This window comes from Lactuca serriola, chromosome 7 (genome assembly GCF_051521515.1).
Source record: "Lactuca serriola cultivar US96UC23 chromosome 7, Lser_US96UC23_V15, whole genome shotgun sequence".
In the NCBI taxonomy this organism is placed as follows: Eukaryota; Viridiplantae; Streptophyta; class Magnoliopsida; order Asterales; family Asteraceae; genus Lactuca; species Lactuca serriola.
Genome location: NC_136414.1, coordinates 41,968,465 through 41,986,241, shown reverse-complemented (window position 1 = coordinate 41,986,241; position 17,777 = coordinate 41,968,465). Strand labels below are relative to the sequence as shown.

Below are 17,777 nucleotides of genomic sequence, written 5' to 3'. Positions count from 1 at the left end.
ATATAATTTAATGAATATGATAAGAAATTAAAAAATCAATACAATTACGTGAACTATAAATGATTACACCAACAAATGAAACGAACATATTGTTATTTGCTAAATATGATTCCAAGAAAGCGGACATAGAGAATTCTACAACCCGAGTTACAAATTTAATGATGTTTAATTCTATATGAGAATTCAAATATTATAGAAAGGCTAAGCTGCATGTTTGCCAAAAATCATATTGTAAATGATATCACGTACATGGAGTTGAGATATAAAGCTCCAAACCCCTACATCACTAAATATGATCCCCATGAGTATTTATGGATATAAAAGCAAAAAGCAAAATTTTAAGATCCACGAAGGGAAAACATATCCTCTTACAATTATCAAGACCTATCAAATGAGGACAAAAGAAGCTATCTTAAATTGTATACACAAAGATTTATATAGTATCGCTAAAGATTATTGATTTGTTTTATGTCGAAGGTGCTAGCTAATTCGCGAGCGACTTTTAGCAAACATATGGTCCTTTAAATAAAGTACGGCAAAATTGGTTCCATAAAAATATGCTATCTCAAAATACATCATTTTTATGAATAATTTTAAAAGGAATTATAGATGCCAGTATGTGATTAATTTCTAGAGACTAAAGACAGGAATTGTGATAAAAAATGACAAAACTTCATAAATGGTCCCTTTGTTATTCTGAAATATGAAGTTTAGTCCCGAATTAAAAAACCTCACAGATGGTTCCTATGGTTTCAAAAACTTTTAACAAATGGTCCTTTAGCTGACGCTGTCATCTTTTGACCGATAGTAGAAGGGCATTTCCGTCATTTCACAAAATAAGGACCATTTATGAAGTTTTTTGTTATTTAAAAAAAAGAAAATGTAATTATTTAATATATAAAGGGTCTCATCTCTCTCTCTCTCTCTCTCCCCATATATATATATATATATATATATATATATATATATATATATATATATATATATATATATATATATATATATCAATGTTTGACATTGGGTGCCCTGTTCCAGAAATGCGACATATGTACTTTGGTGACCATTCCATCACCGACCATTGATTTCTCTATTCCAAAAACACCACACATGTCTCATCCTTTCATTCCAAAAACGCCATACATGACTCCCCTTTCCCTCATTCTGTCATCTATAACCAATGCAACCCTTTAGCACCGACGATCTCGAACCCAATGAGGCTCCATCGTCTCCAACTGTTTAATTTGATAAAACCGTCTCCAACTGCTTAATTTGACAAAGTTCTGGCTATTTGAGATGAAATGAGAGTTATTTACAATCATTAACCATATGCACGATTACCAAATCAAACAAACTAAGAATCAGTTGATTTCAATCAAAGTCAAACAACCCAAGAATCCAACAGAGTAAAAAAAAGGCGAGAATTAAAGAAGCGTGCCAATAATGAAACACAATTAAACAAAGACTAGAATCAAATTTACAGGAGGAGCTATCGATTTTAATGCTTATAAACAGACAAACCAAGAATCAAACACACTCAAACAAAACCAAAAGTCAAACAAGCCAATAGTTTCAAAAAATCCAAATCAAAATCAATCATTTCAGAATTCGATTGCTTTAAAAAAACCAAATCCAACCCAGATAAATTCCAACTAGAGGGTGGATCGAACTTGCAGGTTCCCGATGAGAAAAGAGGAACGAGATGCGATGATAGAGGATTTCAGATAAATTTCGGACTAGATGGTGGATCGAGGTCTTAGTGTGGTGGGCGACATAATGGTTGTGGTGATGGACTCCGACAAGGGTAAGAGGGTCGACAATGTTATTGTGAAAGAGAATGAAACGACATCGTTGGTGCTTCGCCGGAAGGGTCACCGGTGGTGATACTTTGTGGAACGACGGCGAGAACAAGGGAAGTAAGAGGAAGTTTGAGATGAAGGACGGTGGGCGTGTGTTTATGTGTGTGTGTGTGTGTGTGAGAGAGAGAGAGAGAGAGAGAGAGAGAGAGAGAGAGAGAGAGAGAGAGAGAGAGAGAGAGAGAGAGAGAGAGAGAGAAGGTGGGACCCTTTATATATTAAATAGTTCCATTTTCTTTTATCTTTTTTTTAATAACAAACAACTTCATAAATAGTCCATTTTTTGTGAAATGACGAAACTGCCCTGCTATTAACGGTCAAACGATGATAGCATCAGCTAAAAGGATAATCTGTTAAAAGTTTTGAAACCACAGAGACCATCCATGAGATTTTTTAAAACTAGGGATAAAATTTCAGATTTTATGAAACCACAGTACCATTTATGAAATTTGTCTAAAAAAGTCCCGTAGACTTAAGTAGAGGGACCAGTTCTGTATTTCACGCTTAAAATGAACAGGGATAAACTGACTATGCAAATTGTTGATCGTATTTGTAGTCAGGGGAATTTTTTGTACTCGGTCCTTCTCCGATTGAAAGGGGGATTCTTGGCAAGATAAAAACAATTCGTATTTTATCTTCATATTTCTTAAGATAAAATGTCGAAGAAATCTCCAAATTGGTTGTTAATGCCTGACGAACTGATGGAAAATATACTTCAAAGATTGAATAGCGTGGAAAAATCAGGAGCGCTGGAAAAGTATGCAAAACTTGGCGAAGAATTTGCAAGGATCCGACGATGTGGAAGGTCGTCGATATCAACAAATGGCGGGATGGTAGTGATACGAATTACAAACTCGAGATCGAGATGCTGACTAAGCAGGCAGTCGATCTCAGCTGTGGGGAACTGATCGACTTCAGTATAGGAGGATTTTGCACCGATGATCTCCTTGATTACGTCATGCTACAGTAGGTTTTATCCCCTTCCCATCGCCATTCAATTTCTTAAAAGAAATTATCATCTACGTTTTTTTAGCATTTGGATGCATACGTCTAACATTTGGAACTTGGGAATGATAATAGAATTCATCACACACTTGAGATGAATAGTGGTTGCAATTTGTCCCAAATTAGTTGAATATTGACAAAATAGCCCCACCTATAGCCCTAGGTCTAATTTTAATCAAAGTACATAACTTTGATCCATTAAGAGCAACTATTAGTTTTACTTTTACGTCAAAAATTGTGTTAACTTCTTTGTCGAACATATTAATTATTTATATTTATATAGTTTATTTGAGTAAAGTACAATACGAAAAATGATGCAACCATTACTTCAAAAGTTTTGGAGTACATGTTCAACTTATTTTTCACAGCATATATATCAGACCCCAGGCTATAGGACAACTTATTTTTATAGCATATAAAATACCCCACAACTTAAGCTAGATGACACTAATCCGCTTGTAATATGCATATGCATTTTCTAGTCTTATTGTTGGAATAAGGAGCTCCAATTTATTATAGCTTTATGTAGCCCAAAATATATTGCGATATTTCGAAAGTGCCAATAACGGGAATATATTCCTATATAACGGATAATGTAGAATGCAGTTCCTCATTGCAGTTCCAGTCATCTCCTACATTATCATTTAATTACATTATTAATTAAAACCAATAAACCATGTGTTTCAGACTTTCAGTTCACATTCAAATTTACCTGTTGTGGAAAATCTCCATCATCCATCTGTGCATTGATCAAGATCTTTGCTGCTTTGTGTAATGGTGTTGGATCTCTTTCAGCCTGATGATTAGGCGAAAAATGAATGTTAGTTGCTTTCAAGTAATCAAAAGAAAAAGTGATTGGTATAAGCTAACCTGTCCAGATGACATGAGACCTAGCATAGCCCATGCTGTTTGAACTATATTAGTTCTATTTCCATCTAGTGGTGTGTAGACTTCACTAGGGCAAGATTTGTAGCTTTCTCCCCAACCACCTTCTTCATTTTGTATCGAAAGTAAAAACTTGGCTCCTTTGCGAACTGCTTCACAATCATTATATGTTTTTCCAGCTGATTCTAAGCCTCCTAACGAAAAGAATGTGCCATATATGAAACATATCCCCCAATAACCATACCTGTATATATCCAAAAGTTTTTAGATCAATAAGTTCACAATCAGACCTTTACTCGTTCAGATATTATAATATCTGACTCAATCAACAACTATCAAACAACGCTTAAGTAAAGCTTACCATGAACCATCTTCCCATTGTATATCCTCTAGATAACGCACTGCATTTGCCACAGCCTTTTCTATTTCTTTTTCCCGATGCCCGGGGTGGAAGTGTTTGAACTCTATGAGAGCTTGCATCACTGAAGTTGTGCACTCAACATGCCTAATTAGATCACCAATAAATAGAAACGTAAGGGTTTATACAATTTTGCTAAATGGAAGGATTCGGTAGAGACTTTACTCTCTTTCAACAACAATGTCGGCGAACATTTCTGAAGGATTCAACGTCTACATAGAGAGAAGGCATAAAAGTGTTAGCATTTTATTTATCTCTAAAGGAATTTATTGATAACATTTGTACCTGTAAATATGGATGTGGGATTGGTTTTTCCCAAACAGCAAAACCTCCTGTTGTAGGGCTTTGTACATAAAGAAGGAAGTTAACAGCATCATACAGTCGCTGGTTATCTACATTTTCTCCAGAAATTTCTTCGGGCATTTGGGATAATAAAAGTAGGCACTGCAACATTAATTTGTTTAGTGTTAAACAATATTTCCTCCAACATGTGAAAAAATAAGAACATAAAATAGGTTGCAATATCACTTTCAATGCTTCTCCTGTGCAATCCGAGACAGGCCATCCATGATCTTGATCTGTGAATGTCCATGATCCTTTACTAAACTGTCGACACATTTTAGTGAAATCTCCTTTTGGGTTTTGCTTAACCTGAGATTCTTTGATAAAGAAATGGGCCTTTTTAAGAGAATCCCCATATTCTTCAGGCATATTACTTGCGATTATTGCTTGAGTTGCAAATGCACTACACCATAATTGACTACCAAATGTTTGCGACTTCATTCCATCTTCTGCTAGCCACAAGTAATCCGGTAATCTAGCAAGGTGGTGCTTGAATTCATTCCCGTTTGGGTTCTCCGCCCACCAACACATCATTTGAAAACCCTTCATCCAAAACCAAAGTTATAAATTTAGGGGACGTTTTTTTTCTCATTAAGGCTATGTTTGGTGTACTATCTGAAAAACTAGCTGTTAGCTGAAAAGCTAGCTGTTAAATAAAAATGTAATTGATAGCTGAAAAGTTAGCTGATTAAAAATAACATTTGATAAAACTAGCTGAAATATATAAAATTACATAAAAGGACATGTAAGAGTATGTGTTTCTATAAATAATTAAGGGGTGTATTTAGAAATTTAAAAAAAAAACTCATAAAAAGCTAGTCTTATAAGCTACTTTTTGGCTTATCAAACACGACAACATAAAAAAGCTTGAAAAATAAGCCAACTTATCGGCTAGCTGTGGCGTGCCAAACACAACCTAAGTCATATGTATAGATAAAGTGGTCGAAAGTATAATCCTACATGTATAGATAAAGTTATTTTTGTTTTGTAAATTTTGCTACTCATTTGTAGGTTTGAGATGGGAAATTTGAATCCATCTCCCCTTATGTGTTATCACTCAAAATACTTGAGAGTACCTTTACCTTTTCAATACTTGCCATGGTAATGTACCTGCTTTCTTCAGCGTTATAACGAGTTAACTCAATTGTTCTTTTGAGAGCTTTTTCTCTTAGTTTTGTAAAAGGCCAGTACTTGAAGAGTGGCTCACTTAAGTAATAAAGACCATCCCATATCAAATCTTGGACTATTGTGTGAGGGTAATAGAGATCTTCCTGTATTTCATGAAAATAACATGATACTAGTTAGTCGAAGAACTTTTTTTCATGATATACATGATTAAAAAGTTGATGAGTTGACAACCTTACAACATTTATGGCGTTGTTTATTCCAATTTATCTCATCGTATGGGGTAAGATAAATCTCTTGCCTCAGTTGAAGAACAAGATCAGTGATTGGGCCATGGAATTTTCTTCCGTACAAGTATGACATGGGCATATAGGCCGTTCGACAATAACACCACATTTTTCCTACACAATGGGCAAGAAAAATGGCGAGATTGATCAACTAAATTTTTTGTTTCAATATTAAAACATTATTGCTTGGCTTTTATCCTAATCTTTTCGACTTTTCCAATTTTTCGTTTTACTTTGTAAGCCTTACTTTGAGATGACTTGCTATGTAAGTACCTGGATGAAAGGGTAGAAACTCGGGGAAAATCCAAAATTCTGGTGGTATTGGGTTGCATCCTTCCCATTCATATACACCAAGCACCTAATACACACTAAAAGGTGTTAAGCATTTAAATGACTATTTTTCAAATATTATGCAACAAATTTCAATATATTCAATATTGTTAGTTGACAAAGTTGATTTTTAAAGGAAAAAAATGAAAGTTTGAAAGAAATAAATAAGTATTAATTTCTTTAATATATTTTATTTATACGATACAAATGAACAATATGAGATATGGAAAACACGATATACACAATACAAAATTTGTATAGATGAATGTGATGCAAAAATGTTTACCGAAAGATAAAGTTTTCCCCAAGATGGTACATAGGTTGCACCACCATGGTCAAGTATCCATTTTCTTGCTCGAGTAAGTGCAACATTTTTGTCATCTTTTTCTTCCCCTAGAAGTCGTAGGGATATGTAGCTTAACACGGACACAAACATAGTGCTATGTCCTTCAATGTGAAATCCCCATCCTCCATCTTCATTCTAACAACATTAACACATTCTCTAATTAATTTGCTTAAACCAGTAAAATTAACAATATAAAGCCAACGCTTAGTTAAAAGTTGCAAATATGCATGGTAATTTTATTACATGGCATTTAACATAATATAATAATATAATGAAAGTAAAGTGTTGGCAGAATTACACAAGGAATAGTCGTTTATGTATAGGAAATTATGAAAACTAATTTTGGTGGATCATGTTGTCATGTGTAGTGAAAAGGCTCTTGGGAGTAGTATCAATGGTTGTTGTTATCACTATGTAGTTAGTTTTAATCATTGTTATGAAGGGTTATGATTATTGGTATGATGATAGTTATTAATGAAGACTACTTTGGTCCTATACTATTATGACTAATATACAACATTGTTTAAGGTATCAATGTTATGATAATATATATATATATATATATATATATATATATATATATATATATATATATATATATATATATATATGTATGTGTGTGTGTGTGATATACCTACTTTGATGGGAGATTGTTAGACATTTTTGGACCTCTTAATAAATGTATATGTATTATGTTATCATCAAATTCAAAAATTCACATGGAATTAAAAAGTGCAACATGTGTTATTTAAAATTATTGATGAATAATATCAAAGAAGATAAACATTATTGAATCTATGACGAATATCTTGTGGGTTGAATCCATGATCTACTCAAACTCTTCTAATCATGTAAATTGTTCAAATTCAGTTACATATTCATGCACATAAATGCACGAATCAGATATACAAATTACGTATAGAATTCATTAGTTTATTTATGAGATTTTAGAGAAAGTTTTTAGATCAACTAAAAAACTAGGATTATTGACATAAAAGTCCTTAATTTTTTCAATTTTGTGCGGTTTTGTCCTTCCAGCGATTTTAGTTGTGTTTATGCAGCTTTTTTTTTCTTCAGATTTTCCATTTAGCCGGTCAAAGACATGTTAGTAGGTCACCCACAGTTGTTAGCTGGTCACCCACACCTGTTAGCCGGTCACCCCAACTGTTCATCACACTATCATCATATTCTTTATGCAAGTACGCATGGTTTCATAACCGAAACACAAACATACACACATTTAAGCAAAAAATCAGAACTCAAATAAGATTTTTGCAACTTTTCAGAACTCAAACAAGATTTTAGAACAACTCAAGATTTCAGAACAAACTCAAACAAGGAAAGGATTTAAGATTCAAAACTACAGAACCTGGTGTTCATCGATTTCAGATTGAAGTTCTGGGTTTGTTTTTGAAAAAACATACAAACACATTCAAAGAAGAACTTAGATTTTTTGGGCTTGTTCTCGAAAAACACATACACACACATTCAAAGAACTCAAATTTCAAACAAGATTTTTGGAAACAACATTTCAGAACCCAGATCGTAGATCTGGGTTTGTTCTCGTCTTCTCCACATAAACTTATACCACTAATGTTCTTTGAAGATTTAGATTCTAAAAAGATGGGTTTTTGAAGATAAACACAAATCTTGGTTTTTTAAGATGAACACATAGTGTGTGCGTGTGTGTTTTTCTTGTTGACTGATGGGTTGAGATTCAAAGACCCACCCCTTGTTAATGCCCCTTATTGTTTAATCGATTTCAGGTAGGTTCTTCAAAACAAAATATGATTTCAGGTCTGTGTGATGAATCGATTAGCAAGAAGCTGGAGAAGATGATGAACAATAGAATGGGTTTAGGGTTTTCAATTTAGCTTTTTCTTCCCTTTCTTTTTTCTGATGAATCTTAATGACGATGATGGTGGGAGGTTTAAGATGATGAACAATAAGAGGGTTCTTGTTACCTGGAAACCGCTAGATAACCTGCTAAATGGAACATGTGACATAAACACCCAAAATAATAGGCATAAACACACCTAAAAAACTAGCACCACTATTGAAGCATGTATGAAATGTTCTCTTGATTTGTTTACGTTGACTAAATCCAAATCTGAAGTTTAAGTTTCCATGTTTTGAGTTTGTTTCTTATTAAAATCAAACAGTCGGTAGTTCTAAATTGAACAGGATGTTGAGATGTTATTCAAAAGTTAATTGCAATTAATGGGCATTATTAATGCTGATTTTGTTTTCTAGGTAGTGTGGTAGAAAGTGACTTGGAATCTTTTATACATGATATCCATTTGCATCACTATACCTTTTGATTACCTAAAGGTTTCGCTCATAACGTGACATATAAGTTTTAGTATACCTAAGATAACAAAACACTCTAGTAGTACTTATCCACTGTCCACTACATAGTTTACTTGTATATTTACTTAGTATACTTTCAGAAAAATCCAAGTCAAGTATGGATCAACTCATAAATACATCAAGCTACCAATAATTCTCAAGTGTTCTACTTATACAATGCCTTCACGTACGTTCTTACTCTGATGGTGACTCACATCATTAAATATTCTACCTATATCAAAATTTCTAGAATTAAACTTCTCATAAATTTTGTATAGATAATAGGTATGACTTAATACAACTCAATTTTATGTTCTTTTTGTTTTTGCTTCAAGACTGACATACAAACTTATATCTTTCATGTGAAATATTTCCATTATGATCTTCGTTGATTTTATAATTTTATTATTGCTACCAATGATAATAGTATAATCAATTTAAAGACATGATATAACACATATTTAGTTGTGCATTTAAATAAACACATGTGTCATATTATTTAACCTTAAATCCGCATTCCAACTTCATGTAGTCAAACATGCATACCATTTCTTTAGGGCTTGTTTCAACCTATAGCACGACTTCATAAATTTTCAACCTTTGGGTTCTTACCTTAGGAAACATATCTTTGAGGTTGTTTCATATAGATTTCTTCTTCTAGACATATATTTATAAAATTTGTTTTAACATCCATTTGATGTACTTCTAAATTTATAATTAATGCAATGACCAAGACCTATATAACACATGTTAAACGTGTTATATGAGAGGTCATATCAATGTAATCAATGCCACCTTTCCATTTGTATCCTTTGATTACTAATATGACAGTATATCTTTCAGTGGATCCATCTACGTTCATTTTTATCTTGAAAAAATTATATCCTAGTGGTTTGTTTCATGTAGGTAGATCAACTATCTCTCTTGTTTGGTTTTGCAAGATGCAATCTAATTCACTTTATTTATTTATTTATTTTTTTGTATTGAGCTCCTTTGGAATACTTATATCTTCGTTATTAAGAGGGGAAATACATGTTTAAAGAACAATGCATTTCTATAATCCATTATCATGTGGTTGTGAACGTCAAGTAATTTAGACTTGTGTATAAGAAATTGATAGCTACTATCATTTGGTACATTTCAAATAAAAATACAATCAACAATCTTGAACCCTTTCTTTATTACCCTTGGTGTAGTTACTGAAATCTACACTAGATATCCTACAGTAAATTGTTATAAATATTGCAAAAAAAAGTATTATTTTTTAAATTGCAGGAAATTGAAGGCATTTTCTTTTTATAACTTGTTCTTTTTCGTATAAGAGAACTTGTTTTATAATTGTAAGATATATTGATGTAATATATAGAAAAAACACATATAACTGTTGGAAATTTAGTAAAAATATTTATATTTTTTACTAACTTTGGACATATATAAATATATACATATGTTGTACATATAACGAACTCTAAGTGGGTTTGTGTTCTCCTCCACGAGGGCTTCAAAACGATGTATTATATGTCCAAAATAGAGTATAAGTGAATGAGATATCGACACTCAAAGATGGATATTTGAGAATAAGTTTAGCAAAAAAAAAGAGGAATGTGGGAATGAGTCCCACATTGGTAGAGATACAAAACTCAACAAGGTTTATAAGCTTCATTGCATGGAAGGCTTACAAGCTTGTGTCTATGGTTACGCTACAATTCCTATCCGCGCGTAGGGGGGGGGGGTGTGCAAATCTTGGTTTCGTAGACCAAAAACACCGAACTTGTGCATGGACACGAATGCAGCTCCGAAAGGCGCATGCTACCCTCGTTTTTGCTAAACTTGACAGTTTTGGTCCCTATTTTTGTACCCTCGTTTTTGCTAAACTTGACTTTGGTCCCTATTTTTGAATTTTGTAACGGATGCATTAGTTGCGTAATTAATGACATTAATTGCCATTAAACGCTCAATCAATTAGTGATCTGTTTCCGTTTCACAATTCGACTATAAAGAAGACCATTGCCTTCTCATTCAGACACACGAATGAATTTACTACTCTTCTTCTTCCTTCTCTGCATGTCTGCTTCCGGCGATTCTTTCAGGCAAATGGTTATCTCCGGAAGTACACAATACTGTTTAGGTTGTTGTACCCTGGGAACAGACGGCGAATCTGTTTAAGGGAATCGATTCCAACTCGAGCCTCAGCCCCATCGTTTGCATCTAATCTTTCTTTACAGGAACCTCTCAAGGATGAAAATCGAAGACGTTATACTAACAGTCTTAAACAGATTTATTCCTTCTTCTAAAAAATTTTGTTTTTCTGTTCTTTTATTCTAAAATCGAGTTTCTATCAATTTTTTTCCTGTAATAATATATTTGATTGTCGTTGCGATTCTTTTAGTATGTCTGCAACTCCCGTTGGTACTGGAACTCCTGCTGTTGGTGCTACCCCTGCTGTGAACCCAAATGCACCGGTTCCAAACATCATGGCTAATCATGCTGAAAGACCTGAAAATTTTTCTCGTCTGAACTTCAAGAGGTGGCAACAGAAGATGCTGTTCTACTTGACCACCTTGAACCTGGCTCGGTTCCTAACAGAAACTGCTCCTGTAATTGCTGAGGGGCAGGCTGATGCTCAATCTGTGACTGCTGTGGATGCATGGAAGCATTCAGAATTTTTGTGCCGCAACTATGTGTTGAATGGGCTAACAGATGCACTTTACAATGTTTATTGTAAAGTTGCAACTGCTAAGGAACTATGGGAGTCGTTGGAAGGAAGTATAAGACAGAAGATGCTGGAACTAAGAAGCATGTTGTTGCTAAGTTCTTGGAATACAAAATGGTTGACTCGAAATCTGTTATGAGTCAAGTCCAAGACCTTCAGGTCATCATACATGATAACAATGCAGAAGGGATGGATCTTAATGAATCATTCCAAGTTGTATCAATGGTTGAAAATCTTCCTCCTGGTTGGATAGACTTCAAAAATTACCTTAAGCATAAGCGAAAGGAGATGTCTGTGGATGAACTGGTGGTGCGTCTTCGCATTGAAGAAGACAATAGAATGGCCTTGAAGAAAGGCAGTGAAGTTGAATCTTCTAAGGTTCATATGGTGGAAGCTGGTCAAACTTCCAAAAGAAAAGGCAAGGGACCTCACAAAGGGAAAGCAAAGGGCAAAAATCTAGGCCCAAAGGCAGGAACTTTCAAGAAGAAGTTCAAGTGCTACAATTGTGGCCAACCGGGTCACAAGGCTTCGGAGTGCCCTCAACCTAAGAGGGAAAACCGTCAAGCAAACATGGTGAATGATAACATGGAGTTGGTGGCCATGATAACTGATCTCACGGCTATGGTTTCTGAAGTGAATCTTATGAACACAAATTCAAAGGAGTGGTGGATTGACACGGGAGCTACTCGTCATGTGTGTCATGACAAAAGTGTTTTCAACACTTACAAAGAAGTTGAAGATGGTGAAAAGCTCTACATGGGAAATGCTGCTACCGCGGATATCAAAGGTGTTGGTGATGTCATTCTAAAAATGACTCCGGGGAAAGAAGTGAAGCTTAGGGATGTCTTGTATGTTCCTGAACTTCGTAAGAATCTAGTGTCGGGTGGTTTGTTTAACCAATTTGGTTTTAAGCTAGTGTTTGAGTCGGACAAGTTTGTTTTGTCCAAAAATGGTATGTTTGTGGGAAAAGGATATGCCTTGAATGGCATGTTCAAATTGAATGTAATGGTGACAAACAAAATGAATAATGAAAGTTCTAGTTCTGCTTATTTGCTTGAGTGTTCAAATGTTTGGCATGGTCGCTTAGGACATGTAAATTACAACTCAATTAAGCGATTAATTAAACTAGAATACATACCAAAACTTAATATTGACTCAAGTCACAAATGCCCCACATGTGTTGAAGCTAAACAAACTAGATTGTCTTTCCAAACAATAAAAAGAAACACCGAACCTCTTGATTTAATTCACACTGATGTGTGTGATCTAAAGTCAATTCCTACTCAAGGTGGGAACAAATACTTCATTACATTCATCGATGATAGCACGAAATATTGCTACATATATTTACTTAAGAGTAAAGATGAAGCAATAGACAAGTTTGTCTTGTACAAAAATGAAGTTGAGAATCAACTCAACAAGAGAATTAAAGTGGTTAGAAGTGATAGGGGTGGGGAATATGTTTCTCCCTATGCTGATTTTTGTGCTAAAAATGGAATTCGTCATGAATTCACATCACCCTATTCACCTCAATCCAATGGAATTTCTGAAAGAAAGAACTGTACCTTGAAAGAAATGGTCAATGCCATGATAATTAGTTCAGGTGTAAACCAGTCAATGTGGGGGGAAGCTATTTTGTCAGCTAACTATCTTTTAAATAAGATACCTCGCAAAGAAAAGAATGAAACACCGTATGAACTTTGGATGGGTAGAAAGCCATCGTATAAGTACTTACGAGTGTGGGGGTGCCTAGCTAAAGTGGTAGTGCCACCACCTAAGGTACAAAAGTTAGGGCCTAAAACAGTGGATTGTATATTCATTGGGTATGTACAAAGTACTAGTGCTTATCGGTTCCTTGTGCATGATTCTAAGAATCCTGAAATACACAAGAATACTATAATGGAATCAAGGAATGCTTCATTCTTTGAAGATGTGTTTCCTTGTTTGAACAAGGAAGTTGAAAGCCCAGCTTTACCAAATAACGAAGCTGTTCGAGAGGAAGAACAAGCTCAATCTGAGGAGGAAGAGATAGAACCCAGAAGAAGTAAGAGGGCTAGAGTTGAAAAATCATATGGTGATGATTTTTTCACCTATGTGGTGGAAAGTGAACCTAAAACCTACCAAGAGGCGGTAACTTCTTCTGAGGGACCTCAATGGAAAGAAGCCATCAAAAATGAGGTAGAATCTATCTTACAAAATCATACATGGGAACTAGTAGATCTACCTCCAGGTAGCAAGCCACTAGGTTACCGTTGGATCTTTAAGAGAAAGATGAAACCTGATGGCAGTATTGATAAATACAAGGAGAGACTAGTAATCAAAGGTTATAGACAAAAGGAAGGTCTAGACTACTTTGGTACCTATTCGCCAGTAACGCGGATAACATCCATTAGATTAGTTCTTGCCATTGCAGCTATCAGGAACTTGCAAGTTCATCAAATGGATGTGAAAACATCTTTCCTAAATGGGGAGTTGGAAGAAGAAATTTATATGGAGCAACCTGAAGGATTCATTGCCTCAGGACAAGAGAACAAGGTTTGTAAACTTGTTAAGTCTCTATATGGATTAAAACAAGCTCCTAAACAATGACATCAAAATTTTAATCAAGTTATGATGGAAAGTGGCTTTAGAATCAATGAGTGTGATAAGTGTATCTATGTGAAAAACACCACTCATGGATATGTCATATTGTGTTTGTATGTTGATGATATGCTTATCATTGGTAGTGATGACAAGATGATAAGATCCACGAAGGATATGTTGAAATCCAGGTTCGACATGAAAGATATGGGTTTAGCAGATGTGATTCTTGGAGTGAAGATCACAAGAACCCAAAGTGGTTTGATTTTGAGTCAAACACACTATGTGGATAAAATTCTTGAAAAATTTGCTAAGGGAGATACTAGCATAGCTAAAACTCCAATTGACACTAGTCAACATCTACGTAAAAATAGAGGTGATGGTGTTAATCAAGTGGAATATTCAAGAATTATTGGCAGTCTGATGTATCTAATGAGTTGTACCAGACCTGACTTAGCATATGTTGTGAGTAGACTAAGTAGAGACACTAGTAAACCCAGTTCTGAACACTGGAAGAGTATTACTAGGTTGCTGAGGTATGTGAGATACACGCGAGAATATGGACTGCATTACGGCAGACATCCAGCAGTTATCGAAGGATACACGGATGCAAATTGGATATCTGACATAAAAGATTCCAGATCTACAAGTGGATATGTGTTTACACTTGGAGGTGCTGCTGTAGCATGGAAATCATCCAAGCAAACAGTTATATCTAGATCTACGATGGAATATGAATTTATCGCCTTAGATATTTGTGCTGAAGAGGCGGAGTGGCTACGTCAATTTGTAGAGGACATTCCCGAATGGCCTAAGCCAGTAACGACCATAAGTATACATTGTGATAACCAATCAGCAATTGGTAGAGCTCAAAGTACAATGTATAATGGGAAATCAAGGCATATTAGACGTAGACATAAAACGATGCGACAACTAATCTCTACGGGAGTTACGGTTGACTGGGTGAAGTCAAAGGATAACATTGCGGATCCGCTTACAAAAGGCTTGAGTAGAGATGTAGTTTATAAGTCGTCAAGAGGAATGAGACTAAAGCCCATGAATCAATAAATTCATACGAAGGAAACCTTACCCAGAAGACTGGAGATCCCAAGATCTGGGTTCAAAAGGATAACCTAATTGTATGAGTGGGGCAGGTCACTATGGGGGGAGTTAACATTTCATCCTAGTCCATTCCTTTATGTAGTGACCAAATTAGGCTAAACATATGTTTTTTAATGATTCTTGGAATCACCTATGTGAGAGAGAAGTGGGGTCGCTTCGAAGGGAATTATAGGCGCAAAAATTTCTAAAGCTCTTGCAGAACCAGGTTAGTGTTCATGACCAAAACGAACACGTCTATGAGGATATGACCTTGTCAGGGAGAGTCCTGTGAGATTTACATTGTCGTCTACATAAATGGCAGCTTAGTTCAAAGACATCGAGATCTACTAACTGCTAGGAGATTAAGTGTAACTTCTTAAGGGAAGGTTCAAAGGGTAATACCTACCTATCCTATGCAGGATTCAACTGTTGAAAATTTCGTCTGGAAATTAGATGTGCAGAGATCAATCTCCATTCATGTGTGGGATTGTTGGAAATTTAGTAAAAATATTTATATTTTTTACTAACTTTGGACATATATAAATATATACATATGTTGTACATATAACGAACTCTAAGTGGGTTTGTGTTCTCCTCCATGAGGGCTTCGAAACGATGTATTATATGTCCAAAATAGAGTATAAGTGAATGAGATATCGACACTCAAAGATGGGTATTTGAGAATAAGTTTAGCAAAAAAAAGAGGAATGTGGGAATGAGTCCCACATTGGTAGAGATACCAAACTTAACAAGGTTTATAAGTTTCATTGCATGGAAGGCTTACAAGCTTGTGTCTATGGTTATGCTACAATTCCTACCCGCGCGCAGGGGGGGGTGTGCAAATCTTGGTTCCGTAGACCAAAAACACCGAACTCGTGCATGGGCGCGACCTGCAGACACGAATGCAGCTCTGAAAACTCGGGCGCACGCTACCCTCGTTTTTGCTAAACTTGACAGTTTTGGTCCCTATTTTTGAATTTTGTAACGGATGCATTAATTGCGTAATTAATGACATTTATTGCCATTAAACGCTCAATCAATTAGTGATCTGTTTCTGTTTCACAATTCGACTATAAAAGAAGACCATTGCCTTCTCATTCAGATACACAAATGAATTTACTACTCTTCTTCTTCCTTCTCTGCATTTCTGCTTCCGACGATTCTTTCAGGCAAGTGGTTATCTCCGGCAGTACACAATACTGTTTAGGTTGTTGTACCCTGGGAACAGACGGCGAATCTGTTTAAGGGAATCGAGTCCAACTCGAGCCTCAGCCACATCGTTTGCATCTAATCTTTCTTTACAGGAACCTCTCAAGGACGAAAATCGAAGACGTTATACTAACAATAACTACACAAAAAGAATAGTGCATGTGTCACCATTTCCTTTAAAGAACTTTGTCATACTATTGTATATTTGTTTTTAAGATACAACGCCAACGAACAATTCTTTAATCCCGACAATTCAACTAGACCTGAATATTACCTTGGTGATAGCTTTAAAACTTGTAGTAGTAATATGGTGGTAGAATAGAGGAAATTAACAATTTTTCTATCTATATCTTTTGTATTGGAAGGCTATATTTATATAACATTTTTATAACAATCAAAACTGAAAATTAATCGAGTACTAAATTCAAATAACAAAACTGAAATCATGTTTAGTTATTAATTTTTATTATGGGTTGACCACAAAATACAAAACCTAAATTATATTTAATTATTCTTTGAAATTCATCTTAAAACATATGTATTGCAAACCGAAAAAAGTGTTTATGAAAACTTATTATGTACTTTTGTGGTCGATCGCCGGTACATGCATGTCTAGAAGGCATGTGCTCACATATAAGCTTAGTTAGCGAAAGATAATTTTGGTACATATTTGAACACCTTCATAGAGATAATAGAGAGCATATTTATGGTATTTAGGTTGACAAGAACATTCAATGCCTTCATATGTAAAGTCGCCTTTCAATCTTATTCCTATATAGGATGAACAGACATCACCACTTACACGACCACTGACCCACCATACTTTGTACATTAAGTGACATATAACTGAATTTGATATCAGTCACATGTTTGACCAAATCACAGTTGCTAACGGTGAAATTTTACCATAACTTTGCCTTGATCAAACAGATTTCCCCCAAGAAGATGATTGGCAGGGGTGATGTTCATGAGGGATTATATTTGTTGGATGTTCCTCAAGCTACTACTATTTCAACTAATGTTGCTATCTCCATTCAACAATGGCATTCCAGATTTGGACATCCTTCAAATGACAAGATAAAGATGATTTCTAATAATCTTGGCATTAGTAATAAAGATGATAATGATTTACTTTGTCCTGTTTGTCCTTTAGCTAAGCAAAGACGATTACCATTTGTTTCTCTAAACAATGTTGCTAGTAGTTCATTTGATATACTTCACTGTGATGTATGGG

At 35.0% G+C, this 17,777-nt stretch overlaps 1 protein-coding gene across 1 annotated transcript in view; it reads right to left on the bottom strand.

The window, feature by feature from the left end:
• Positions 1-3,161: 3,161 nt before the first annotated feature.
• LOC145061246 (dammarenediol II synthase-like) overlaps positions 3,162-17,777 on the bottom strand; it is a 32,773-nt gene continuing 18,157 nt past the window's right edge. Inside the window, exons 4-14 of the mRNA XM_079008678.1 lie at positions 6,532-6,726; positions 6,189-6,273; positions 5,863-6,029; positions 5,586-5,774; positions 4,690-5,046; positions 4,447-4,605; positions 4,327-4,373; positions 4,105-4,248; positions 3,729-3,987; positions 3,571-3,654; positions 3,162-3,490 (exon numbers count right to left, since the gene is read on the bottom strand). Of these exons, the coding sequence (XP_078864804.1) occupies positions 3,380-3,490; positions 3,571-3,654; positions 3,729-3,987; positions 4,105-4,248; positions 4,327-4,373; positions 4,447-4,605; positions 4,690-5,046; positions 5,586-5,774; positions 5,863-6,029; positions 6,189-6,273; positions 6,532-6,726 (1,797 nt within the window). The 3' untranslated portion in view covers positions 3,162-3,379. The remainder of the gene's footprint in view (positions 3,491-3,570; positions 3,655-3,728; positions 3,988-4,104; positions 4,249-4,326; positions 4,374-4,446; positions 4,606-4,689; positions 5,047-5,585; positions 5,775-5,862; positions 6,030-6,188; positions 6,274-6,531; positions 6,727-17,777) is intronic.